The following is a 27,199-nucleotide window of genomic DNA, read 5'->3' as shown; positions in this document are numbered from 1 at the left end:
ACAAAATCAGAGCTTTCAACAAGGCTTTACAATTAAAACACTCAGAAACCTCAGACTAGGCCACCTGAACTGTACAGCATATCTAAAATATTAAGACACAGATTGGCTCCTCAGTTAAAAGAAACAAAATATATGACTTTCAAATTCATTGCAAATGGTTGCACCCATTCAACTGAATTTTGGGGAGGAAGGAAAAAATCACCTGTGGAGCAGAAGCCTTACCAGAACCAATGGAAGTATTAGGCAAAGAAGGAAATCAATAAAACAAAGCATCATGCGACCTAAAAGGGACCAATAATACATAGTGTTCATTTAAGTGGCTCAGGATCAAAGAAAGATTAAGCAGCGTGATTTTTCTCAATATAGTCACAAGTTTCTCCCCACAGATACCTATATATTTATATACAGATATATTATTATATCAGCAAGATACTGAAAAAAAGATAATATGTTGAGATAATCTATGAAAGTGGGTTAAGATTTTATAGAGGTCTTTACAAAAAATACTGAAAAGCACTCCAAAAGAATAGCTAAAGGAAGAACTGGATCCAGCCAACCATCTGTCTTGCAGGAGAAAAATAAAAACTACAAAAAATGGACAATTTCAAAAATTTTAAAGGTTAATAAGGCCCCTTAAGAATCTGTATGTGGTGTGTTTCATGATGAGCAGAGTGAGGAAGAGAACACTTGGATGTCAAATCTTACAGCACAGGCAGTGTTATTTAGCACAAACTAGAAAAAACTATGAGTGTCTCCAGTGTGACTCAGTGAACTTCCAGAAAAATGGCTGGTGAAATTCCCCATCAGCAAATATATTTTAGGCAATGCAAATGAGACATTAATTTAAAGTTTTCATTCACATTGCTGGGTTTTTAATTAACCTAGGAAAAATTCCTGGGGATTGCTGTGGGCTACTCACTGGAAATCTCTATTTAAAGTGTAAGGGCAGTCTAAAAAGTAAATATGGATGTGGATGTACAGAGATTGAAGCAGAAAAATGGAAATATTCCAGTGCTATTTCAAGAAATGATTGTTTTACCCCTGCCATGGGGTGGGTTCCCCAGTGCTGGTCACAGCTTTGAAAGCAGCAACAGTACAGATTAAAAGGGTTTATAAGCAAGTGATGGATACACTTAACAAAATACATACAAAAGTACTGTCATTGAAGCTCTGCAGACCATTGAGATTACAAGTGAGATATATAAAAAATTCACTACTTAAATGATATATACACACTCTGATACCAATATATAAAGAAGGCATTTCTACTTTGTCCATTGTATCAAAATAAAATCTTATTTAAAAAAATACTTATAAGGTAAAAAATGAAAATGAATATAACAGAAACCTTTTATCGACCACAAAATTTAAGTGACATATTCCTGAGGTTTTTTTAGAATTTATGTATTATATGAGAGCAAGTGCTCAGTAGAATACAACACCCAGACATTTATCTGAATAATAAACTATATATTAATTAAATGATTATGCACTTCTCTTCTTTGTGTCATGAACCTGGGTCTAATAAAGTAAAACCCAAAAATTTACAATGAAAAATATATTAATTGACCTGGTATCTTCTGCAGAAGCAGTCTCTACCTATTGCAGTCTGTGACACAGCATCAGCTTGGATGAATCAGGTCTGATAAGGCAACCTTTACATTTTCAAATGAGGTGGGCTCTGGGTACTCTGAAATTCCTGAGCTTTTGTTACTGACTTCAGGTAAAGTAAGGCTTCATCCCAAATTTTTCTACTAATAAAATTACAAGGGAAAACAACTTTTCTTTATCCCAGTACCTTAAAAACCAACAAACAGCATCTCCCCACTGCTACCTCACCAGATCTTTGCTAACTGTGACCAGGACCCCCTGGCAGCAGGCAAAGCTTTCCCAGGACAGCTCTGGGTGACAAAGCTGGTGGCTGTCTCTGCAGCCTGATGGCTCTGAGCTGCCCATGGCCACACCTGGAGCTCAGCCTGGACCGTGGGACACAGCTGAGCACCTGGCACCTTCTCAGGTAGCTACAAGCATTGTGCATCCATCCCTTCAGTGGGTTTGTGACAGTGCCCTGAGGGCTGCTGTCCCTGGCCACTGCTGTGGCACCTCTATTCCTCAGGCAATGTTTATGAGCAGCATCCCAGTCTCAGGTCTGAGTTGTGCTCCTGACAGCTCGTGGGTGGAGCAGGAAGGGCAGGGCCACAACCAGCACTGCAGAGAGGAGGAACAGCAGCTTCTGGCTTAACACAGAGCTGGGCAAGGCACAGACCCACACACAATTACACTCAGCCTTGTTTTCTCTCCCTTTTAAAAATGACTCCAGAAAAAAACTGCAGCACTCTCTCAGGATGCTCCCTAGACCGAGAGGAATACCACAGGGAGCTGCTTCAAAGATCTGTGCTTCATGCCCAAGCCAAGCTTAAATTACCCCATGTGAGCCTGCTGGTAGCTGTTCTATTATTGAAGAGCCTTGGCTGCTCCTGCTGCAAATGAGCTGCATGCACGTGCACAGATGCTATCTATAGAATTCACATATGGACTGTGCACACACACAAACCAGCCTGTGTCTGCAACTCTCTGCTGATGCAGATGCACACCTAGATTAACTGTACAAATTTAATTCTGAGAGCATTTTCAGGGTGAAGTTGAAATTTTAAAATTTAAAATTGAGAGGAATATACCCAATAAGATAACATGGCACTTCAGTGCCTGGTTGATATAAATGCACTGACATAAATTTTTCATAAGAACTTTAGCTCATGTAGTACTTCACTACTTAAAAGACCTCTGTTCTTTTCCAGTTCTGCTGCCATATTAACAATTTTGACTGCTGATTATGTCTGTATGAATGCATGAATGTAACTGCATAGAAAACTACTTTATTGTCCGTATAAACTCTCATTGGCTGAATACTTCTTTTATCTTCAATTGATATTAAGTTATAGCTACCAAAAAAATTTCAGAATGATGAATACAGCATTTTCTCTTAGGAGCTCTTCCAAAGAAAAAACAGAAACCAGAAACCAGTACTGAGTGACTGTGGACTGTGATTGTTTAGGTTTGTATATTCAATTTAAATACTGTTTTTATGGTTCTCTCATCTATGAGCTCTATGCTTATGAGAATGTATGTACAAATTTGGGAGAAGTGAATTATTTCTGCTGCCTCATCAAAGTTACTAATTATCTAAGACAGTACCTCAGGCTGTAATATTTAGATCTAAAGATGGTATTTAACTTCCACTGACCTGAGGCAAAGGTTGTGCATCTTTTCTTATTTGATCTTGGAAAAAAATCTGCAGCACTATGTACACATTAAATGATATTTTCAGCTGATCTCAGTAAGACATCAAAGCCTCTACCTTCTGTATTTCCTTAGGAATCATAACAGAATTTTGCTAATAAACCATGTTAACTTAGCACTAGGTGTGACTCTCAGACACCAGTTATACCAGTTTTGTAACCAGTAACTTTCTGATGACGTTTTTTTAATGTTTTATGGATATTCATGTAGAGTTTTAAACTAATATGCTATTTAGTTTCTGTTGTTTTGAGAAATACCTTATTTATATGACTGCACCTTGAGCTGCCTATTGAGGAAAAGAAACAACAAAAAAACCTTCATAGAAGGGCATCTACATCTCATCAACAGTAATATGAAATTTATTCTGTCTAGTCCAGTGAGCTTTTAATTGAGCTTATAATCAGCAGGTGATACCTTCATGTGGTCATGTAACTGAATTATTTGTGGTGGAGAAATGATTTTTGCCAAGTATGAAGGACAAAGAAGCCCCTGCCCAGGGGGAGGCCCGGGCTGGGGGAGAGCAGTGCGTGGTTGGGCACGCAGGGCCCCACGAGAGGGCACTGCTTTCCTTCCAAAGGGAACTGTGTGAGCAGCATCCCCGCTGTGCAGGGCAGGCATTCCCAGCACACTGAGCACAGCTCCCTCCATCCCTGCATTTCTTACGTTTTCTCTGAACAGAGGAAACAGGTGGCCAAGCTGAATGCATCAATAAACTAAGAGGTGTGTGCCATTGCTAGGCTGTGACTTGAAAATAAGGCTGCCATTTAAAATTAAATATAAAGCTTATTCCTATTTTCTACTCACTGATTTGGGGAATGATATTTTTCAATCATTAACTAATTCAGACAAAATATATGGCATCATACTTGCCATACTTAAATATATTTTTCAATATGTCATTTAGCTTCTCTTTTTAATATTTTTTGATCAAAAAATGGCAATGAGACTACTAAGAACAGGATAAATATTAATAAAAATTGGACTAGTTTTTCTAGATTTTTAATATACTTCTGAACCTCATCTCTTCAGATGAATTTCATTTAAAGAGGAAGTCCTGTCTATTTAATCTATATGCTCATGAACACCAGTGTGCTTTTGGGTTATCTACAAATTATGGAAGTTACACCAGGGGTCTGACAGATAGCTGGGGATCTAATTTCCTCACTTGTCTCAGGAATGAACAATCATTGAAGTTAATCAACATTTTAACAACCATGAGTAATACATGAGGCTGAACAGAAAGAGAGATAATTTGAGTTCCAGAAGAAGCTGCAGCATGAGGGCTCCTAGAGAGAGCAGCTCTGTGGGAGCTGCAGGGGGAGTGCTGGACTGCTCTGGCTCTGGGCAGCCGTGCTGACCATGAACAGCAGCTTAACTAGGCTGGGGTTCCAGCCATGGCACAGGTCCTCTGTGCTGGGTGGGGAGGAGCTGCCCCAAACTCAAACCCCAGGCAGGATTTAGGGGGATCAGCACCCACCCAAAGGACGCCATCACAAAGCCACTTCACCATTTCCAGCGTCACACTGGACTGAGGCACAATGGCCTTACTCAGTATCATTGAAAACCTACAACAAATTGCAGCAGGGTCAGCCTAGGGCCTATTGACTACCGTTTGAAAAAATAAACGTACGCTTAATATATCCAAAAACATTCTTACTCATAAAACGTTGTCCATCCTGTTTCATCACTCTTCGTTGCTAAGAGACCACTGTTTCCATTATATGTCATTAATCCGAGCTCCAGGGTCTGTGTTGAGACCAGCTTGAGTCCCCCATTGGTGCCAACAGCCAGGGTGACAATCTGATTGTCCGGCATCAGCAGGTGGCGGGGCATCCCGCTGGCGTCCCGGCGCACCTTCAGCGAGTTGCCGTTGTTGTCCATCACCTCCGTGACATCGTTATCGCTGCTATAGGTGAAATTGTACAAGTACTCCCCAGTAACGAGGCTCAGAGTGTACTGGTGAATCCCATCAGCATTGAAGACATACAGCTCCTGTTCTCCTGGAGATGCAGCTTCATATTGGTTAAAGGAATTAAGAACGGGCCTGTTTTTACTGACAGCCCTAATGCGGATATTTCCGAGATCAGCTATGTAGATGGTACCATCTGGGGCCACAGCTAAGGAAGATGGTGAATTTAAGATGGCATCAGTGGCATACCCATCATCCCCAGCATAGCAATTACAGTTGACATCATTTTTGCAATCACAGTCTGAAGCTGCCCCTGCAAGAAGGCATATTTCTCCATTGGTAGTTACCTGGCGGAGCCGATTAATTTTTTTTTCATCTGTCTCACTGATGTAAAGAACTCCTGTGTGTGAGATGGCAATGGCACTGGCTGATTCAAGTGCAGAATGAATAGCCAGTTTGCTAAGAGAGTAGTCTATACCAGGAACCTGGCAGTGCATGGGGCGTCCAGCAATAATGCTAACTTGATGGTTTTCTGTGATCCGTAAAATAACATTGTTCTCTAGGACATAAAGGGAGTTGTCCATGGGATTGACAGCGAGATCAGTAGGCCACTCCAGCCGTACCTATGAGTTGCACAAATTATTACTGTAAAACTCGAAACTGAAAAGTACACTCCTAGTGTTTAAAATTCCACGTGTAACAACAGCAAATTAGTGAGGGGTTTATCAGTGTAAATCATGAAACCAAGTCATGAACGGCAACTATTTCAAACAATGATTTTGTTTTTCAGAAATATTAAAGCTACGTGCAGTTGTAACTTTGGCTAATTGTGTTTCTGTGCAAGAATGAATGCTACATTGTGGAAGCTCTACAATAATTACAGAAAAACAGGCAATTAAGACAATAACTCCCATTATCTCAACCTTATTTCTCTATAGTTGCATAAATAAACTGTGTTAGCCACAGTAAAAAGGATGGTTCACTCATTTCAGTAACAAATCAACTATGTTATCATCTTGTGCTGCATAATGTTATTTCTTAAGTGGCCAGGCAGTCATCAAAATAGATGCCCATCTCTTCTAAGGCAGGGAGGAAAATAAATGCAGTAAGAATCTACCTGGGTGACATCCATGCTGGAATCACAGCTGAGAGGTCGAACAGCAGTTAGGTCATTGGAGCCCAGCAGGGTCGATATAATTCCGTTCTGATCCACTTTTCTAATCATAGTGGCATCCACAAAATACATGAGTCCGTACTTATCCACTGCAATTCCTGCAAATATAAAACCCAGGCTTCAGTGCAGCAATGAGGCTCCTGGCTTCAAGGCAGGCTTTGTCTTGTTTACAAGATGGTGAAATTTGTTCACTTCCTCTGTTCCTTCCTCCCTCCCAACCTGAGCACAGGTCCTGGAACCCTCCAACAACCCATAGTTCTGCCACTGAAATGGCATCAAGCAGGTTTATCCTTCAGGACTCTAAAGAAAACCACAGAAATCCCCAAACATGCCAAAGACCCAGCAGAATGCATCAGCTTATTTCTAGATTCAAGCTCTCTGATGTATTACATAAACCCAATTAAAAAAATATATCCTAATTTTACTCAGAAACTTGAGGCATTCCTTTCTTAATCTGAAGAATCTAATGAGGATGAAGAATTTTTAAAAAAGCTTTTAAAATACCTCTAGTTTTTTTTTGAAAACTAAGAGGACATTGTATTATTTCTGAATGTTTTTTTAATTCTTTGACCTGTTGCAGTGAAAATACAGAAAGCACCTCTGGTGTTTCCAGATGAAGACACAGGGGTTGCCAGCCTATAAAAAAGGGAAGGTTCAATGCCTGTCACACTGTGAGTCCTTAGAGAGGAAAGGCACAGAATGGAAGGGTGCTCCCTTGCAAGAACAGACAGATGCTGCTGCCTGCTGGGAAGGAGGGCAGCCTTTTTCTCACTTGCCTTTCTTTCCTGCTTTGATTTGGTGCACTGCCTTGTCCATTTCTCAGGCTGAAAACAAAATATTGATCTAAAAAAATTCTGTCCTCAAGCGGTTGCAGCGCTCATCCCACTGGGCAGTGAGAGAAGATACAGCTTCATCTTTTTAATTTCTGCGTGTTAACTGAAACTACTTCCTATACAAAGAAACTGGAATTTCCATTTCTGTGTACGTTTATGATCATCTAGTTATTTTCAGCCACTGAAAAAACCCAAAGATGTTTGAAACACATGGCAATACACCTGATTAATTCATCCTCACAATTAAGATGAAACAACAGAGAAAAAAAAAGCCTTAAAAAGAAACACATCTCCAAATCTCTATATCATCTTGAAAACCTTTTGTCAAAAATTAGAAACTGAAAAGGGCAAAAATCCTTTTATTTTTTTCTCTGACTCTGAAGAAAAAGGAGATACATGGAGGAAAAACTCAGAGAAAAGACACAGCAAGCAATTTCTCTCCCCAAAGACTGCATCTCAAACAGCAATCAGTTTCCCAGTTCACACGCTGGCTTCTTGGAGTGAGCGGTACCCTGCTAATTTGTGTTCTGTTCTCCTTTTGCAGCACTCACTGCCGGGGTAATAAAGTTTGCTTTAACTAAACAAAGCACGAACACTTGCCAATCCACTGTAATTAAAGCCCAGAATGAAAATCACCGAGCAAGGAGTGATTTAATTGCCAGATAATTATTTCCACATCCAGCCTAGCTGCACACAGCCATTCTCTCCAGCTTCTTTTCCTCCTTTACCTCGAGGGCTCATTAGGGTTGCGTCCACTGCCTTCCCTCCATCCCCACATCTGGCTTCATCAAAGGGCAGGCACTGCTCTCCTGTCCCTGCCACCACTTCAGAGTTACCAGCAAGGTCCTTCGTGCCCGTGAGGGACTTGACTCTGTAAATCCGTCGGCTATTGGTGTCCGACACGTAGAGGGAGCCTGAAACAGGGTCCACGGCCAGATAGTATTTATGAGCAGGATTGTTGCTTTAGAGAAAAAGAAAGCATAAAACAGAAACAGCTGAGCAGTCTAGAAACTTCACAGGCTTTCAGAGCTTGGATACTCATCAGGCACAGAAAGATCTGGAAAGAAAGTCTGACACCTTTGTACGGAGGTGAGGTCTGAAGGACCATCACCTGAGGACCTGACTTGATTAGGGCCTGGTCAGTGCTCAGAGGGATTGCAATTTTAAATCTCACTCATCCTTCTACACTGAATCTTGCACAGCAGAGCCCAATAAGCCAGAGCTGCACAGCAGTCTTTCCTCTTGATCTCTTTAGCCCTTTAGATCTGCTCCAGGTCAATTCTCTTCAGCTTATCTGTTTCCCTCCTCCCGCTACCTTGTTTAAACTTCCTTTGGAAGCAGAAGTCATAGGAGTAGGATCAAAGAATCAGCTTCTGAGTTACTTAGATTATGCCACAAGATTTGTGAGGTCTTGTATAAATAGGAGGCAGAGGCATAACAAATTTATTTCTAAAGCAAATTTGTTCTCATTCATTCTTATCAAGAATCTCATTTACAGCAGATGAAGTTGGTTATATAACTAAAACCAGAGACCCCAAGTGTCTGACTTTAACTCCAAACCTTCTGTTATTGAAAAACTGGTCCTCAGTTTGTGATTGGAATGGGCGCTCATATGGAAAGCTACTTCTCTTCTGAAATATATGTTTTTTGACAGCTTGTCACATTTTGGAACTACTTTAGCAAATCATCTGCAAATTGAGAAATGTCAATCTTCACAATATATATACATTCATACACAGAACTGCAGTGCAGAAATATTTTCAAAATCTTGCCTGGCTAGTTTTACTCAGTTTATTTGTATTTTAAGCATGATGTGAATTTTCCAGCCTTTGGAGCCTATGGGTGAGCGTAAATAAGGTCAGTGATGGTTTCAAAGCATAGAAGACAAATGAAGACGGGAAGAAAAAAAATGAAGGTTACTTACCAGTAACCAGAGATATTTGCCTCCAAATATCCACACTCCTAGTTTCATGTGGCAAAAGTGCCCATCTCCAAGAGTGAGGATACACAGAGGTAAGCTATGATGGATTAAGCCATTTCTTGAGCAGAATCGCTGAAACTATCATAAAGCCACTTTCGGCAGATGGATCCATCAGCACACCAAGATAACTGTGGCCATGTGGTCATGACCACATTTGGAGGAATGAGGAGGCCCCAAAATATCACTTTCTACAGTTATTTTCCTCTATGCCAGTCTTTGACATGCCATGGGTTTAGGTCAATAGTGGTTTGTTCTAAGACTGTAGAAAGTAGGAAGAAGATTGGTTGGATCTCAATTCAGTAGGCAGAGGCAATACCATCTGCTGAAGTCTAGGAGTGTAGAAATTAGAGATGAAAAAATACAATAAACAAAAAAAAAATACTTGGCAGGTTTATTTCATGCATGGATCTCAGAGTATTTTAAAAAGATGGGTGTAGCACCCATTTTACAGAGGAGGAAACTGAGGCACAGAGAGGTTAAGTGGTGTAGACAAAGTTATGCAGGGAAACTAGTGACATGCTTGAGATTAGAGGACAATCTCATTATTCCCCAAGTTTGTCTTCAGCAGCAGACTGCACCTCTTCACTACACCCTCATCACAGTCCTTCTCATCCTCCAAAATAATGCTCCATCTTCTTTGCAACATAGAAAAATAGTTCTTTCCACTTTAGAGATTCCTCCAGTCTCCCAGGTATCTGAGCCATACAAACACCTGCATGTCTGTCATTGCTTCCAAACCCTTTCCAAACTCTGCTCTGTTCTCCCACCATGCTTTCCCCTCACACTGAAGAACACTCTGCTGTGGCACTGGTGTTGTGCTGCACCTCACAAACACAGCCAGACTTAGCTCAAGGCTGCCCTGCAGCTGGTGCCTTTTGCATGGCCCTTGTGCAAAAAGGTACATCCCCCATCCTGGCCAAATGGGCACCTCCAGGAGCTGGGCACAGGCTGGAGCTGGGCACAGACACTGCTGCTGGCACCTGGAAGGGAGGGTCCTGCTGGACTCAGTGCTGAGAGAGAGCTGCTCACACAGTGCCCAGGGGAGCAGCAGCCACCCTGCAGGAATGGAAGGGTCTGTCTTATTTTACACATGATTTTGCCAGGCTGTGCCCACCCCTGCCTTCCCTCAGCCAGCCCTAGGATGGGATAAGACATGAGTCAAGGTAAAGAGCAATGGCAGAACATGGGATATGGGAATATTCCCTCTCCTCTCCTGCAGTCATGGTGCATCCATGGAGCTTACCCTGCCTTTCTCCTCTGGAAACTCCCCCAGGGCAGCTGTGCCAGGGATCAGTCACAAGCTTTGGTTCCAGATCAGAGAGCAGCTCACTGGAGCTGCAGACCTGTTCCATACTCCTCCCCTCTTTCCTGAACTAGGTCAGGTAACAGATAGTGAAAAACTCAAAGCAAATTTTTGAGGGAATTTGACAGAAAATGACTGCTGGAAGGTAACATGCACTCACTGTGCTCCCAAAGAATCAATGAGACTATTACCTCAAACAGGGATTTGTTTTATAAATGAGTACTCAATATTTCTCAAACTGGCATCCGAGCAATTAAAGACCTCTGCCTCTCTTTTCTCTGCACCCTTGCAATCTTTCACTTGAATTATACAAGGCCAAGGATTGTAACTTGCTTTAAAAGATTTTCCATGGCATTCAGGGTAGCTCAGAGGCCACTGCCAATAAAGTCTGTGCCTCCAGCCCCCGAGTGAATGTGTGGTCACACCACCTGCAGCCTCACTCTGCTCTCTGAGGGAGCCTGGGCCCCAGCAGCAAGTGCAGCTCATTCGCCCTGTTCTTCTCACAGGTGCATCAAATTCTGTTTCAAGAGCAGCTTTTCTTTAAGCTTTACCAAAAGAGAAGCTGTCCAGAGCAAATCTCTAAGCAGATGGAAAATTAACTAGGCTTAGTTGAAGCAAATGAGGAGCCTCCAGCGTCACCAATAATCATCAGCAAATTGTGAATTAATTCACCCAGCTAAGAACAGTTAGGGGCGTTGCTATGCCAAAATATATTGTTAATGGGAAATGATCCTGTTTAGTCCAGACCATCTATTCCATCAACTTGTCACAGAAATGGAAAGTATGGTTTAAAAAGGGTAATGCACAGGACACTATGAAACAGTTTACAAGAGCTCTTCATGTTCTTGCCCTCAATTTCCTCCAGGGTGAACATCCTCCCTGTCCCAGGTGCGGCATGTCAGGAGGCACAAGTGTTTCCTATGCTGCAGCCATCCAGAAGTCCTAGTGCTCTCCTCCTGACATGCAGGAGGGTCAGGCCTCCCTCCTGAATCTCACAGTGACTGCTTCTAGTGCTTGCACACAGCCAGCCCCACAGGCTGGCTATTAAATGGGTTTGAAAAAAGAAATATAAACTAAATTATGGCAAAAGACAGCGGGTTCAGAAAATCATTAATGACCAGAAAATGAGTTTTTGACCTATATGCAGTCATTAGTGCTTTTGTGAACCTTTCTGGCATTTGTGAAAATGCTGTTGTAGTTTACCTTGACCATTTAGACCAATTATAGACAGCAGGGAGAGGTGTTTATCTAGAAGTTAGCTTGGGGTTCATTATACTTGCATTCTACTAGAAATTTCTAATTACTGTCAGGACTTATTGGCTGCTTTTTGACTGCATTTCGTAATTGCTAATGCTTATCATATTCATAACACACAATTAGCACATAAAAATGTTTCTATATATGGTACATGAAGAACATAACATTACACAAGAAGCACAACACAAAAAGCAAACACAATGAAGCAAACAAACCATATCAAATTATATGGGAAAGAGCTCATGTCTTACCTATGTTTAAACTCTTTATTTCTTTATAGAAAGGGAACAGAAGAAAAAAGAACAAACAGTTAGCTGAAGAATAGATGGTAAAGCAAACATAGTATTTGTTTTATTTTACAAAAGGACACAGGAGAAGATATCTCTTTTCAGCACTAGCCTTAGCTTCGTTTCCAGATGAAGAGTGACTGGGAGGGGTAGAGCTGCAAGCTAATTCCCTATAGGACACCCCTGCCCCCACCCCCCTCCCCTCATCTTTAGGAAACTTTCTGAACCACTGAAAGAAATTTCCCATGGAAATGTGTGTAGCTTGGGGGCTAGGAGTGAGAGAAACTGGCAGTTCTCTGAATACAGAACTGGGCAGGGGGAAGCACTGGTTTTGGACATTGTCTGCCAGTTGGAGGCAGCCTCTTTGATTAAAGTAGTTTTCCAACAGGCTATTTCTAGACACATTTTTACTATGCAGTTTGTTTTTCTCTCCTCCTAGTCTCTAAAATAATTGCTTAAAGCAATTTTGGATGCTCCTTGGTGTCTGTTTAAGTCTATAAAGCCAATGTCAGGGTAAAAAAGCCCCTTCTAAGTGAGCAGTAAGGTACTGTACAATGGGAGATAAACAGCATTAACTGATCCACAGCTTACTGCCCAGACACAAAGCCCAAGGAAAAGTGCTCTCTACTTCCCAGAAGAAAATGAACACACTCTCCACTCACACAGCATCTCACTGTGTTGGTGTAATTTCCATCCAGGAATATGCACTGAACAGAGCAAGGGGGTTTGTGACTCCTGAGCTGCAGCACTCCAGGCACAGCCCCAGCTTGCAGCCCCACGTGCAGTGCTGCAGCCCAAATTCCTGCTGGACATTCAACCAGGCACCTTCACAAAGCACAGTGTGAAGGAAATATGTACAATGGGATATTCTGACACATAAAGGCACTCAAGATTTATAGGGGCTTATGTGAAACCAAAAGGACATCAGCTGTGAAATCTAAACAAAGCGATGTTTTTGGTTTGCAATATTTGAGGATGTACTGATTGCAACATAATCCAAATTACTTGATATGAGCTGAAGACTCTGCTCTCATTCACACTTAAATGGCTCAAATCTTCAAACTCTTACCCATGTAACTCATGCAGATTTCAAGATGAGCAATGAATCACAATTACTGCTATAGATTATGTTTGCTGGAATGGACCTTAATTCCCTTTAGAGGAACGGGGGTTAAAAGACATCATAATGCAAATCCTAAAAATCTGTATGTCAAGTCCTTTGCAGCTGTCCAACAGCACTCACAATGCATCAGCTTCATTGTTAATTGCTTCTAGTTATAACAGAAGCTAAAGAAACTATGCCATGGAAAACAGACTTTCATAAAGGAGGAAGTGGACAACAGCAGATAAAAATCCATCCTCTATTATTTTACTGATGTCCTTTTCAATTTTCCCTTGTGATGAAAACCCAAGTTCCCTCTCAGTCTCTCACAGAGAGAGGAAGCAAAGTACTCACACTAATACTGTTGTAAATTTTGAGGCAATATTTTCAAACACAAGGTGGGCTAGCAAACTGTCACTAGCTGATATTGGTGAGGTGCATAAAAATGCACTATAAGAAATATCCTAATCTGAAAATGTTTCTCCTCACCTATAAAGCTGTAGTCCTATTTACTACAAAGATAAAATGATCTGAACAACTTAGAAAAAAATAATTAGCATATTCTGTATAATGCAGAGTTATAGTGCATATTGATATAAATATTTATAGCAGGTCACACTTCCATGCCAGCTACCTTCTGTGGTTTAAACTGAGCTGCTAGCAGAAAGCACTGGATGATCCATGACTTTAAAAAAAAAAATATAATGAGGCAGCCTGATGGTGTATGAGGTAGGTGTCAGAGAGTGATTTCAGAGTTGAATTGGCCTGAATCAGATCTCTTTTCTTTTCTATAGAATCAGAATTCACAATAGTGACATCAACAGAATGACATGAATGGAAGAGAGGTGTAAAATAGAGCTAGGCCTCCTATTCTTTAACAGTCCAATAATTTTGCACTTTTTCCCACTAATTAAAAACTAAATGTGGAAGCAGAGGAATTGCTTATTAGTCATATCATTAAAAAAAAGACTTGTGACCTAAATTCACTCAATGTACTTTGCAGTTGTATCCAATTTCCAGGAGCACCAATGCTGCTGCCTGAGTGGGCTCCAGGAGGGGCAGCAGACAGCCAGGGCATGCTATTTTTCCTCATTTTTCTGCAAATACTCAGTAGTGCTGTAAGTATCAGGTCAGTTACATGAGTTAGGGTTTGAAGCAACAGCTCTTGCCTCTCCTGGCAAAATGAAAAAAGGAGATGGAACAGAAATGGGTGAAGTGGTATACATTCTACACTCATGCCTTCCCTATGAAGTGATCAAATCTTAAGGTTGGAGCAGGGCACGGGACAAGGGGAAAGAGTTAAAATCTTAAAAAGAGTTCTGATAATGCAAAATGAATCTGTATGTCAACCTGAACTGCACTTGTCAACCTACAGAAATAGACTCACAAGCATGGAGAAGAAATGTGAAAGTGGATCTCAAAACCACTGGCAGGAGAAGCTTCCCTCTGACCTCATGAGATTGTTACACCTCTGCCTGTCACTGTGGCTCAGTACCTAAGGGCAGTCAATTCTAGACTTTTCAAACCAAGCTAAAAGATGCACTGAGGGAGGACAGAATCAGTGATTACTAAGGAGACAGAAAGAGATGCTTTGTACTTTCTGCACAAGTTGATTTCTGCTCTTAAATCCTTCACTTTAGTCACTGCTCAGGTTAAGTTACAGACTTTGAACTATGCATTTCTGTGCCCCATTTCTCCACTGGAATTTAAATAGGTTGAAAGTGACAATGTTTTTCAAAATTATAAGAAGTAATGGTAAAGGCTGATTTGAGCACAGGCTCCAGAAGCGAAGCGCTGAGGTGAAGCCTTACCTCAGCTCCAGGATGCTGGTGACATTCCTGGAGGGGAAGATACGGCGGATATAGTTAAAATCCCCAACAAAGAGACTTCCATCAATACCCACTGCCAGTGCCACAGGGGCCAGGAGCTTATTTCCTTCTGCCAGGCCATTGCAGCTGGGACAGGAAATGCTTCGGCGGCGCCCGTTGCCCATAATGCTGGTTATCACAGCTGGCTGCTGAGTGAGAAACTGATTTTCTCCGTTGCCTTTGTGCAATATACCTAAGGACAGAGAGGAGAAGAAGTGGTTATTACCACTGTTCATTGCAGGGGACTTGAGGCTGTTTTCTTTTCAACAGCTGCTTTTAAGGACTGCACATTGAAATGACTCTGGCGTTCAGTTTTTCAATGGTGCAAAAAGAGCAGGAGGATTTTGCAGTTGTAAAAATAAAGGTGTAATGAAGATTCAGTGTTAAAACCCACACATATACACACCCACAGACCCAAACCTACACTCAAGAGTCCTTTGGTATTCGTTATGAAAGAAAACCCTGCCACACAGCTCTGGCCTGGGACTGTGGTTTAGGTTTCTGAGTGGGTGGAGAAGAGCTGCTCCTTATCTGTGTCTCACTCCAGCTTCCTGTATCATGTTTTGTTTGGAATTCTGTGCCAACCTTACTGTTCTCCTTCCACCTCTCAGTCCTTCACACTTTTTTAATGGAAAATGAAAAATGAGAAATGGAGGAACCAGAGAAAATGATAGCTCAGAAAATGAAAAGATAGGAGAAATATCAAACTCCCAGAAGGGCTGCTAAGGATCAATGATAAAAGGCAAGAGGGAAGCTGGTGGTACAGATCTCTATTAGACTTCAAGAAAATACCTTCAAGATAGGATTTATCTTCAAAATATTTGTTCAAAGAGCAGACCCCTGCTCCAAGAAAGGAGTGGATTTTCTGACAGTGTGACCATATTCTGTGTCATCAGAAACTGTGGAAATTTGGCTGGAAACTTTCAGCCTCATGTTCTTGTGGGAAGGAAGTTGCATGACCCTAACATAACTGGCTCTCCACTGGTGGCAACACTCTCTGTTGGCATGTGGACAAAAATGTGGATCTACTGCCCAGCACTGCAAGTGAGTTCAAATAGCCTGATCTTGCCAATTCTGAACAATAATTTAGATTTATTAAACAGAAATACATTTTGTTATTTGGTAATGAGCAGCAGGAAGGCTGCAAACGACATTTTGCACGGAACAAATAAAATGTTCTGAGCATTCAGCTCCCAAAGAGTTGCTGGTAAAATACAAAGATTGTGAAGATTCAGATCAGGATATGGGAAGACAAAAAAAAGGTGAGGAAAAAACAAACAGGTGACTATTGAGAAAGGCAAAGGAGACTCAGTATCTTGTCCCAGACTCATACGCCTTGTAAGCTGCATCTCAGGTTAGGGGGAAAAGGAGGTCAAGCAAAAGGAACCAGGAATAGATGTGGTTAACATGAGGAAAACAGGGAAGACAGAAAGATATTACAGGGGAATAAATGAAAAACAGAATAAAGGATAAAGATTAGGACTTTAAGAAATTCAGCATTTCTAGAACAGTAAAAAATGTGTTAAAATTCTACAGAAATTTTCTGACAACTGATATATGCCTCATATCTTAGTGAGCTAAAGATGAAGTAAAAAGAGTGGAGAAATTGCAAGTTTAATGCAAATAAAAACTCCATGTAGGACAGCAAACACAAGGAATGAACTAACTCACCACTCTTGACATTAAGAACGTGATGTTTATCCAGAGACCATCCTCCTAAGTTTGAGGGATCCAGTTCAAATCCTTGCAGCAGTGCTGTCCTCTTCTCCCATAAAATGAGACTGGGGCAAGTCTCATACTCAAACCCCACAGACACTGAAATGAAATAAAATCTAATATACTTGCTGAACAAACACTGAATTAAATGTCCAGAGCAGGAGTATTCCAGTCCCCCAGCCTCCTCAAGAAGATGGAGTGATTATATTCCTCACTTTTATTCTACAATATTATCTTCAGATCTTTGACTAGACACAAATTTAAAACTTCATTCACATGTACTCTGCAGGGACCTGATCACTTCTATTATAATAGCTCACACTGGGAAGTGATGGGTTTGCTGAGAGGAGAGTGAGAAATAAAATTTTTAAAATACAGTAAAATTTTATTAAATAATTAAAAGTATCAGATAGCAGGACAAGATAAATTCTTAATTAGCCAGATGTTCACAGCACTTATTCAGCATATTCATTTTACATACTATATACCAAAGGGCAGTGAAAATTTTGTGTGCATTTAAGCACAATTACACTGGAAAGCAATATCCCATGCAATAACATAAGAAAGTAAACCTATAGCAAAGAAGAATTTAGAAATTATAGAAAATAATTAAGATTAAAAAAAAAAAGCTACTCTTTCCACACTGGCACAGCTCTGATGCTCATTTTTAACACTGCTGTATTAAAATTATTCAGACAGTCAATGAAAACTGAAAAATATTATGATGATCACTCTTCTTCCCACCCACTAGAACCAAGCTAACTAAAAATAGCTGTAGAACTACAAGACTGAACAGCATTAGAGGAACAGCATTTTCATTTCAAATGTGTTATACCACAAGAGACTACAATAAGGGTATGTGTGAAAACCCAAATGCACTGCAGACTGCCAGCCAGTCCAGCACGAGGATCATTTTATAACTAAAGAAAACAAAATTATAATGATGGATTAGGTCTCCCCTTAGTTCCTGTGGCCAGTTTTTAATATTGCCTGGTTTAAACCTTCTAAGTCAGGTACTGAGCAGGAAACTCAGGCCCACTGATGGAGTTTAGACCCTCTGAATATTATCTTGAATGTGTAAAAGAACCATTATACAAAGATAAATTGCGTCAGGGAGACAAGAACTGTTCAGTCTACATGTGCTCCTCCATAAGGAAGTTTGCAGTTTTCATATTTAGAATTACTTACCTACAGCATCTGACAACCCATAAACCTTCTGACCATAGGCATCTGTTTTGTCCCAGATAAATGTATATGCCAAGTTGGGAGATGCCTGAAATGATTTTTGGAACAAATGCCCTTCTACTGCTACCATCAAATGAACTTTGATCAGATTGAGTGGCACCAGGGTCTGGGTCATGATGATCTTCAGTAAGGATTTGTATCCAGCAGTGCGGGAACTCAGGTAGCTGAGCTTTATACTAGAGCCAGGGATCTCAATTTCCTCATGAAGAACCTGGGAAGGAAAGACATAAAACACTTTACATTAATGATTTTTCTTTTTTTTTTTAAATGTATCACCTTGTGTATTCTTCTGAGCTTATGTCTTTCTCTTACTGGGAGTGGATGTCCTCAAACCAACACAGTTCAGGTGACATTTCTGACAAATAATTATTTGGTGTCTGTGTACACAACTTTTTAAGAGCCCACTGGTGGCAAAATGGCAAATAAGTACAAACATTTATTACTGCAAGTTATATGCAAGGGTAACATAAGAAATATCATAGGAATCCACAACTTCCACTAACAGTATAAAACTGAATACAGCAGAGAAAAAAAATAGCACCAACAGAGTTTGCCTTTGTCCTAATTAAGAAATAAGGAAACAGTCTGTGGCCAGCACCACATGCCAAGATTTTGCAAAATTCTCTTGAAACACCTAAGCTGGCAACTGAAATACACAGATATACTTGATATGTTGTGTGATAATGGGAGAGTGCAAGGTGATCAAAGATAAATGTGTCTGGGTGACATAAACCTGCAGCCCTCATTAGAAAACCTGGCACCTGTCAGAACAAATGCAGCTCTGCAGAGACATTTGCTGTAGCCATTGCAGGGGACACGTGGTGACCTGTGCTTGGACCAGAACTGTCACCTGCCCACTGATTTCCCCACCCTGCTCACTCACACTGCTCTTACCTGGGTTTCTGGCACAATGGGATTGCGGCTGGGAGCGTCACTAAAGAAAGTTGAAAGTGGTGATGAAATGATGACTGGGTCAGGACGGACAAAGCCACTGAGATCACAGCTGGGAATGGAGTTCTCCTCTGTCTTCATCACAAGCGTGTCCATGGCATAGAAGCTGTTCCATGGCAGCCACACTGTCCTTTCCTGGCTCATGAACGGGGCCCGCTCAAAGTGCAGCGTCAGGGATGCTCCACCATTTGCAACCAAGTCAAACCTAGAAAAGTGTGGCCTTTAGAAGGGCAAGACTGAGTAATTCCAGCAATCACACTCCTGGCTAATGAGACAGCTACAGAGGCATACCAACAGCAATGGGAATTTGTCTGGTTCTGGCTGGGATAGAGTTAATTTTCTTCCTAGTAGCTGGCGGAGTGCTGAGTTTTGGATTCAGGATATAATGATGATAACACAGGGGTGCTTTTATTAAAGCAGAGCAATGCTCATACAGAGTCAGGGCCTTTCCTCCTCCTCACCCCATCACACCAGGGAGCAGAATGAGAGCCAGGAGGGGACACAGCTGGAAGAGTTGACCCCAACTGAACTGAGGGATATCTCAGGTCATACAGTGATATAGTAATATACAGAGATATATAATTGCCATTATATAAACTAGGGGAAAAGCTGCTCAGAAGCTGGCTGGGAATTAACTTATCTTTCTGTTATTTTCCTTTTTACTACAGTTTTTATAATTATTATTCCAGTTATTTAACTGTTTTTATCTCAATGCAAGATTTTTCTTACTTTTACCCTTGTGATTCTCTCCCCACATCATCAGAGGTAGGGAGAGTGAGCAGACCATGATTATGTTTTCAATGTCATGGTTCCAATGATCAATAATGGGATGTGAACCTCTGGCAACTAAACTGCTGAAAACCAGCCAAGACAAGCAATGATTTGAAGTCACTTGGACAAAGCTCATTCCGATAAAATTCTGTAAAATTATAAATTCTGTATTAAATAATTTAAAAAATACCCAACAAACAAACAACCGCATTTATTATTACAAGTAACCTTTATATAGAAATAGCAGAGAAGCTAAGTGCATTCTGAGCAGAACACTGAATTATTCCTTTCCTAAAAGATCCTGTCCATCAAACATAAAATGGGACACATGGCAGTAAGAGAACAGTAGTGAGAAGTGCTCTACAAGTAAGAATTCCTGTCCCCAAGATAACTGATCTATCATTTTTAAGAGAAATTAGGTGTTTCAACCTAATTTCCTAAATTCCAACTCCCTACACAATCACAGCAGTAATGTGGAGCTGCACAGGCATTTCAAACCTGGCTTAAATAAGAAATGCTTCCAGGTTGTTCTGACAACAGAAACAGGTATCATTTGTTTTATGTAAATGCTGGCAACATAACAAATTACTCAATGACATCAATAATCTATGCAGATTTAAATATAGTTCAGCTCACCATTTACTGCAATTTTAAAATACTGAAATCAACATTTTACTTTTATTATAACAGATTAATATTCTGGAAAGTATGGAACTTAAATAATCCCTATAGTTCAGTCAACTCCTATTAATTATATAAATTCCATTGTTTTTATGCAAGATCAAGATAAAATGGCAAATGTTTACAATGCCTGTGTCAGATAAACTGTTTTAGTTACCACAGCCAGTAAACCAGATAAACCATGACACAATGACTTTTGTTTATCTGAATTTGTGTGCATTTCAAATAAGCTGATACAAGGGGGGAAAAGCACTTTTTTGCACAGCAGGAAATTGTCTAAATATATTCAATTAGAATCTTTTGATTACATTCTACCCTGAAGAAACTCAAAAGAGAGTGTCTCTTGAAAAGCAAAGAGAAACAGAAGGGAAATTTTAACAAAATATACTATTCTATAATGATGTTTTCTTTCTTTCCTAGAAGTGTTAGCTCGGCATTTTAAAATAAAATATTTCTAGTCTCAGCTGGATATTGCTGTAGCCCACAAATGTTTTCATAGATATAGGGCAATTTATTTGAAAGGAGTGTGCCTGCTAACACGTCATTATCAAAGTCAGCTCGTCCGTATTTACATGCAGTTACTATTCAAAACGCCATGTGAAAAATTACTTTTGTGTTTACTTAATAGCTCTTTGCCCTGGGAGGAAGGCAATGCCTGGTGCCACATGGTTCCATTAGATCACACCATCTGTTAATGAGCAAAGACCCTGCAGAGCACCCAGGGGCTCAGGGAAGAGGGACACTCACGTGCCATCCTGGCGAGTGATGGTGTAGCCGTACTTTGGATACTTGACAAACGACACGTTGACCCCAACTAGGGGAGTCCCATCTGTAGTCACCACTTGGCCTCTTATCAGAGACACAAGACTGCAAAAGAAAGAGAATTAAAGGTAGTAAAGCTAATTACAAAGGGAGGTTATAGCATTTATAAGTGAAGTAGTGGAACACCTGTACCTCATTTACTCTAAATACAGTTTACTCCAAAGGTTTTTAGAATACTGAGGGACCACAATATTGCCCGGCTCCCTCTATACACCTAAATGAAGAAAATGCTTGTTTATGCAGTGAGAAGTGCACACAGAATGGCAGACAGTGCTTTTCTTGCCTAACAAGGGTTTGCCTCATTGTCTAATGAGGCTTTACAGAGTACAAAGCTCCCTCCCATTCAGCCAGACCAAAGCTGTGCCCCTGCAGCCACACTGAGACTCCAAAACCTCCCTGCAGGGCACAGTACCGCTCCTGTGGGTGCCTGACACACTTGACAAACATGGAGCAATGACGTATCTCTGTTTTGTATCACCAATTCTTCACATCAAGGTTCAAATTCCTTCATCTCAGGGAGTGACTGACACCTGTACACTGCATTCCAGCCTGGTTTGGAACCCTTGCTTGCACTTGGCCAAAAGGAGGATTTGGTTTAAAGTCCAGCTTTACACACAGGCAAGACAAAGCATTTCTTTGGCCAGCAGGAGAAGCAGCTTTGTTTAACCTAAGGGAGATGAAGATGAGCTATTCCTCTAAGAGGCACAGTCAGATTTTTCTCTTTGGCAAGTGCTCTGCTGCTGCTAAGTGCACAGCAGGCACAAAGTGCTGCTGCTCCCAGCTGGAGAGGAGTTCCCAGCCCCCGGCTCCTTTCCCTCCCATCCTCCTGAGCCCTGAGAGAGGCAGAATGGGGAGGGAGAAACTGTTTGGTAAAAGGGCAATGGAAAAGGAAAAGCTCTTTGTGATGGCTTCCATTGCTACACTGGAAATGTGAAAACTGGAGAAGGTGAAAACAGGGAGAGTGAACTGCTCTTAACCCATAATCTCAGGGATTGTAAAACTGCACTTTGCTGTAGTCATGGGTGAAAGGATTTATATATTCACCGGTCTGGGCGCCTGGCACAGGACAGCTCCTTCCATCAGCCGCACCAGGGATGCTTTGCAGCTCTATTCTGCTCACTCTGAGATGTTCAGGGGCTGGGAGGTACATTTCTAACTGTATTATATTGGCTATTTAACTGCTATTTCCTCATATTTTTATTCCAAACAGGGTGCAATATTTTCTTCACTACTACATTTAAAAAAACTAATTAATAAAAACGAGCCATTTCTGTTACTCTGCTTTTAGGACTTTCAAGTGCTTCTTGACCCGTCAGGTCAATTTTTAATTTGCTAAATCAACATTTTGTAGCAGAATATGGGGTTTAATAGAAATTGAAACCTGTTGAGAAAAATCTGCTTGGGAACACATTGGACCAAGATAATTGTCTTGGCATTATTCATTTTGCTTGAATTATTTTATGTGACAAACACACAGAAATAGATGCAGGAAAAAAAGTCACTTAAGCTTCTCTAGGGAAACTGTGCAGAAAGAAAATTTAGAAAGAAATTGTCAGATGGCAGAAGAAAACTAATAATGCCCATGACTTAATTTTTTCTACCTTCAATTTTAGTATTTTAGGAAATAATTTGAATAAAATATTTTGGTCAATAATATTCCTTTTTATTTGTAAAATTTTAAATAAGCAACAAAATAGATATTAGAATAAGCTAAAATGTAGCTAAAATATGGACTTATAAGAAGCAATGTTTTGACTAATAGTCACACATACAATCACCTTTCTTTGGTAATCTTTTAAAAGTGTAACAGAAAAACTGAACTAATACAGGAATTATACATTTTTTTACCAAGGAATTTAAATGTGTACAAACACATAGCTTTTTTTTTTTTTTTTCCCCGGAAACAACATTTAATCTTGTTTCCGCACAGAAAAAAAAAATCATTGAGATTTACCTATTTTAGCAATCAATACATTTTGTTATTTATTCCTTTACAGTAGGAAATATCTTTTTTTTCTCAAACTAAGATTGGGAAAAAAAACCCAAGCCATTATTTTGTCTCACTTTTTCATGTCCTTCAATGGAATGACAGACTGAGCTCAGCAAACAGCTTACAAACACAGGAGCTACTTTTTGAGACTATGGCAGTTTCAGTATATGGAAAAGTTGGGATTTCAACTTTGTGGCACTTTTAAATGACAAACCCATCAGTTCTAAACCTTACAATTTGACACTATACATTAGATTTGCCTAAAATTGGTATCAAAAATAGCAGCTGAGCCATAGAATTATCAGAAATAACTTCAAAACTTAATGGTGAAGGCCAATTTTGACATCATTAACAGGTCATTTGCAAAGATGTGTTAAAATCTGCAGTGTAGCTCAGATGAATAAAACAGAACTAAGAGTCCTACCATGAGGAACATAAAAAAACCCCCAAAACTAAGGTTTCCAATGAGTCTTTTTTTAAAGGAGCCTCCAGATTGAACTGCTCAGCTTCTGTTTAGTTTAGAGCACTAATTCACAGAACCATAGAATGGGTTTGAAGGGACTTTAAAGATCATTTTGTTCCAACCTCCTGCCACGGCCAGGGTCATTCTCCAATAGATCAGGCTGCTCCAATCCCTGTCCAACCTGGCCTTAAACACTTCCAGCATCAAAAAAAGGTGAAAGCAGAACAATTTTTTCTATTTTTTTAACAACTTCACATGTGTATGCATGGAGTATTTTATAGAATAGCATAAAATGTATATTGCATAGGGTAGCATCCAACGGGGATTTCCTGATGGAATATGGAAATGATTGTGCACAGCACAGGGATGAGTACAATGGGGACCTGCCTGGTGTATCCAGAAACATTATGATCCTCTTTTCACAGACAAATATTTAGGGACATGCTCTACATCAACCACTAAGTCTGTAATGGGATTCTGACTGAGAAAACTTCCTGTAATGAAGTGCAATGCTTTGGGTGTTATCTCAAATGAAGCTCTTTCTTCAGTTTTAACTTTGGTGATATGAACATAAATAATATACTCATCAATTTCTTAGCATCTTTCCATGGAGACCTATTTATATAATATTAATAAATACCAATCTTCTTGTAAGCATACAATGGCATCAAATATTAATTAATGATGTGCTGGCTTTCAGATTCATTGCAAATATATAATTAATAGTCTTAGAAAACACACATAGAAAAATAAAACAACAAGAAGAAAAAGAAAACCCAGTCAGGTGGATCAATGCTACAAGTAAAATGGTTTAATGTAAGGAATAAATAATAAAACTCCATAAATCAATGGATTTTTAAAATTATTTGAAATGTTATTCCATTACTGAAATTTGTGCTAATGGCACTATATTATAAATGAACTGGAACTAGTTAGTGTTTTCCCTTCCTCTAGACTGCAGTCTTCATAAAATATAAACCTCAGAAGCTCCTACTCAGTGGAAGAAACCTTCTTCTGGGTGCTGCCAGACTGTTGAAATGCTAATAAAACTCTGTTATAAAATAGAGGCCACATCATAAACTGCACCAGCGTGGCCTCAGTGTGATCAGTGCCTGAGATGAAGCACCTGCAAGCAGCAGCTCCTGTTAAACCACAAACAGAATCACAGGCAGAAATTTTCCCATGCAATGCACAGATCTGGTGTGTCTTAGGTTGAAATGGGGCTGTGTATCCTATTCCCATCTGTCAGAGCTGGGGCAGTTCTCTGCTGTCCATGGGCAGTTTTTCCTTTCTCTCTCCCCCAGCCAACCCTCCCTCCAGGAGATCTCTGCTGTCCATGGCCACTGAGTGTCCCTGCAGGGCTGATCCAATCCCAGCATCCCATGGGGAGATGCTCCGCCCAGGGGAGGAGCCAAGCATTCCTACCTGGATCCAATCTGAGCCTGGCACAGCACAGCAGCCTTTGCCCCCTGCATTGCCAGAGGAGCAGCTTTCTGCTGCCCTGCATGGCCAGAGGGAGCCCAGGCCCATCTGCAGCAGCCCTGGAGCTGCAGAGGAAAACTCCCCCCTTGTGCAGGATCCCTGCTGCAGCAGAGCCACAGCTGGCACTGCAGGAGGGCTGAGCCCCCATGGGATGGGGCTGGGACACCGCCCTGACACACAGGGGGCAGGGCATGTTCTGACTCTGTGTTTTTTTTTGTTGTTTGTACTATTACATTTTTATTTTTAGTTTTTCTAGTAAAGAACTGTTACTCCTGCACCCATATCTTTGCCTGAGAGCCCCTTAATTTCAAAGTTATAACAATTCAGAGGGAGGGGGGTTACATTTTCTATTTCAGGGGAGGTTCCTGCCTTCCTTAACAGACATTTGGCTGTTCAAACCAAGACAGGTGTCACGTTCCCAGCTGCTCCCTGCAGTTGAAGGGTTCTCACCTGCTGTTGGGGGGGCTATCTCACCAGCAGTTGAAGGGGCTATCTCACCTGCTGTTGAAGGGGTTGTCCCCAGGGATGATGTGGGTGCTGTCCTTCCCCACCAGCAGCTTGATGCGGTCGTAGAAGGAGCGGACGGCGGGCGCGGCGCCGTGGCTCTGCTGGATGATGTCCAGCGGGTCCCGCGAGCCCCGGCACAGCAGGCTGTTCTGGCAGGTGGCCTGCAGGCAGCAGTCAGGGTCCAGGCAGTCCACCAGGCCATCTGAAAGGTAACAGGCATCACTGAGATCCAGCACGGAGCTGTGGAGCAGTAACACCCATGGAAAGATTAAGGCACTGGGAAAAATGGTTAAAGTTCAGTCTTCATAGCATCCCCATGCCCCACACCTGGTAATTCAGCCAACAGTGCCATGAGGATGAGTCTTTGGAGCACACTCCTTAAAAACCACTACAATTAATGTAAACCAGGGTTAGATGAGGATAAATCTCAATAAATCTGTCGAGTGCTGAAATTAGGCAAAAGGAAGTGGAAACAATAAAGGATTTCTGTTTATGTTATTTGCTTGTTTGGTTGTTTTCTTTTTTTTTTTTTTTGTCTTGAGAATCACACTGTTTGATTTTATTTGTTCTATTTGAGGAGCTGAGAGGAGATGGAGATGACAAAGCTATCATTACCAAAGTAAAACACAAATTACACTGTAGCCATTTTGGCAGTTCCCAGGGAAGGGCTGCTGGAATTCCCACCTCCCATGGATACCTGGCTCACAGCTTGTGTGCATGCTTGGACAAGGAATATCAGTCACAAAATTGGTGGGTTCAGTCATCATATTACAGATTGTTATCTATCATTAATATTTTTAAAGATGCATTTTTAAGAAAAAAAGAGAATTTTAACACCAGAAATTAAAGGGGAATCAAGGGAGAGATCAATCTGTATATTTAGATAAATAACAATAACAGCACATACAGTAACAATTCTATCATCATCTCTTCATTTGGTATTATTATTTAACTGAAATATGTTCTCTCAATGGAGTTCTACTATAATTTAGAAATTATTAACCATTTGCTTTGAAATATTATAATCGCTAACAATTTACAGACATTTGTTCATCTACTCCGGTAAGAATCAGGAGCCCAATCTGAAGTCCACTTATGTCTGTAAAACTTCCCAAGGTGTATCAATGGGATTTCTGAATACAAATATGGCCTGGACATACATTCAAAATCATACACGAGAGAGAGCATTCCAGTATGGAAGCAGACAAAAGTACCTCAGGTTAAGATCATGACTCATGCATTTTCAGGATTTTCAAGTGCACAACAGACCAGCACAGTGATAACTGGAAAAAAAACCCAACCTAAACGAAAAATCCAATCTAAACCTACAAAAAACATTCTTATTTTACAATTAGCCTTTTATTTCCAGCCCATTCTGTGTGCCTGAAATGACTGTGCCTGACCTGATTTAAAAACAAAATTGCCAAGTTATGCTGACAATGTTTCATTCAGGCCTCTAAGGAGATTTAAGTCAGACAAACTACCTTGTTGTGAGAGCTATATGTTGCTTTAAGGTCACTCGCCTATTCACATTAAGAGCTCCATTCATCTTAAAAT

At 40.7% G+C, this 27,199-nt stretch overlaps 1 protein-coding gene across 22 annotated transcripts in view; it reads right to left on the bottom strand.

Annotated features, from left to right (window-relative positions):
* TENM2 (teneurin transmembrane protein 2) overlaps positions 1-27,199 on the bottom strand; it is a 1,510,370-nt gene that overhangs the window by 17,588 nt on the left and 1,465,583 nt on the right. For 19 of the 22 annotated variants that reach the window (XM_074551980.1, XM_074551987.1, XM_074551997.1 and 16 more), the window contains 10 exons: positions 25,634-25,844; positions 21,126-21,245; positions 18,870-19,131; positions 17,919-18,186; positions 16,686-16,829; positions 14,958-15,207; positions 12,009-12,029; positions 7,945-8,177; positions 6,327-6,481; positions 4,958-5,832 (listed from right to left, as the gene is read on the bottom strand). In XM_074551980.1, the coding sequence (XP_074408081.1) occupies positions 4,958-5,832; positions 6,327-6,481; positions 7,945-8,177; positions 12,009-12,029; positions 14,958-15,207; positions 16,686-16,829; positions 17,919-18,186; positions 18,870-19,131; positions 21,126-21,245; positions 25,634-25,844 (2,539 nt within the window). The remainder of the gene's footprint in view (positions 1-4,957; positions 5,833-6,326; positions 6,482-7,944; positions 8,178-12,008; positions 12,030-14,957; positions 15,208-16,685; positions 16,830-17,918; positions 18,187-18,869; positions 19,132-21,125; positions 21,246-25,633; positions 25,845-27,199) is intronic. The other 3 variants (XM_074551988.1, XM_074551990.1, XM_074551992.1) reach the window with 1 other exon arrangement.

Source organism: Zonotrichia albicollis, chromosome 15, assembly GCF_047830755.1.
Source record: "Zonotrichia albicollis isolate bZonAlb1 chromosome 15, bZonAlb1.hap1, whole genome shotgun sequence".
NCBI classification, from domain to species: Eukaryota; Metazoa; Chordata; class Aves; order Passeriformes; family Passerellidae; genus Zonotrichia; species Zonotrichia albicollis.
Note: the sequence above shows the minus strand (reverse complement) of the source record. Positions and strands in the feature narration are given on the sequence as shown.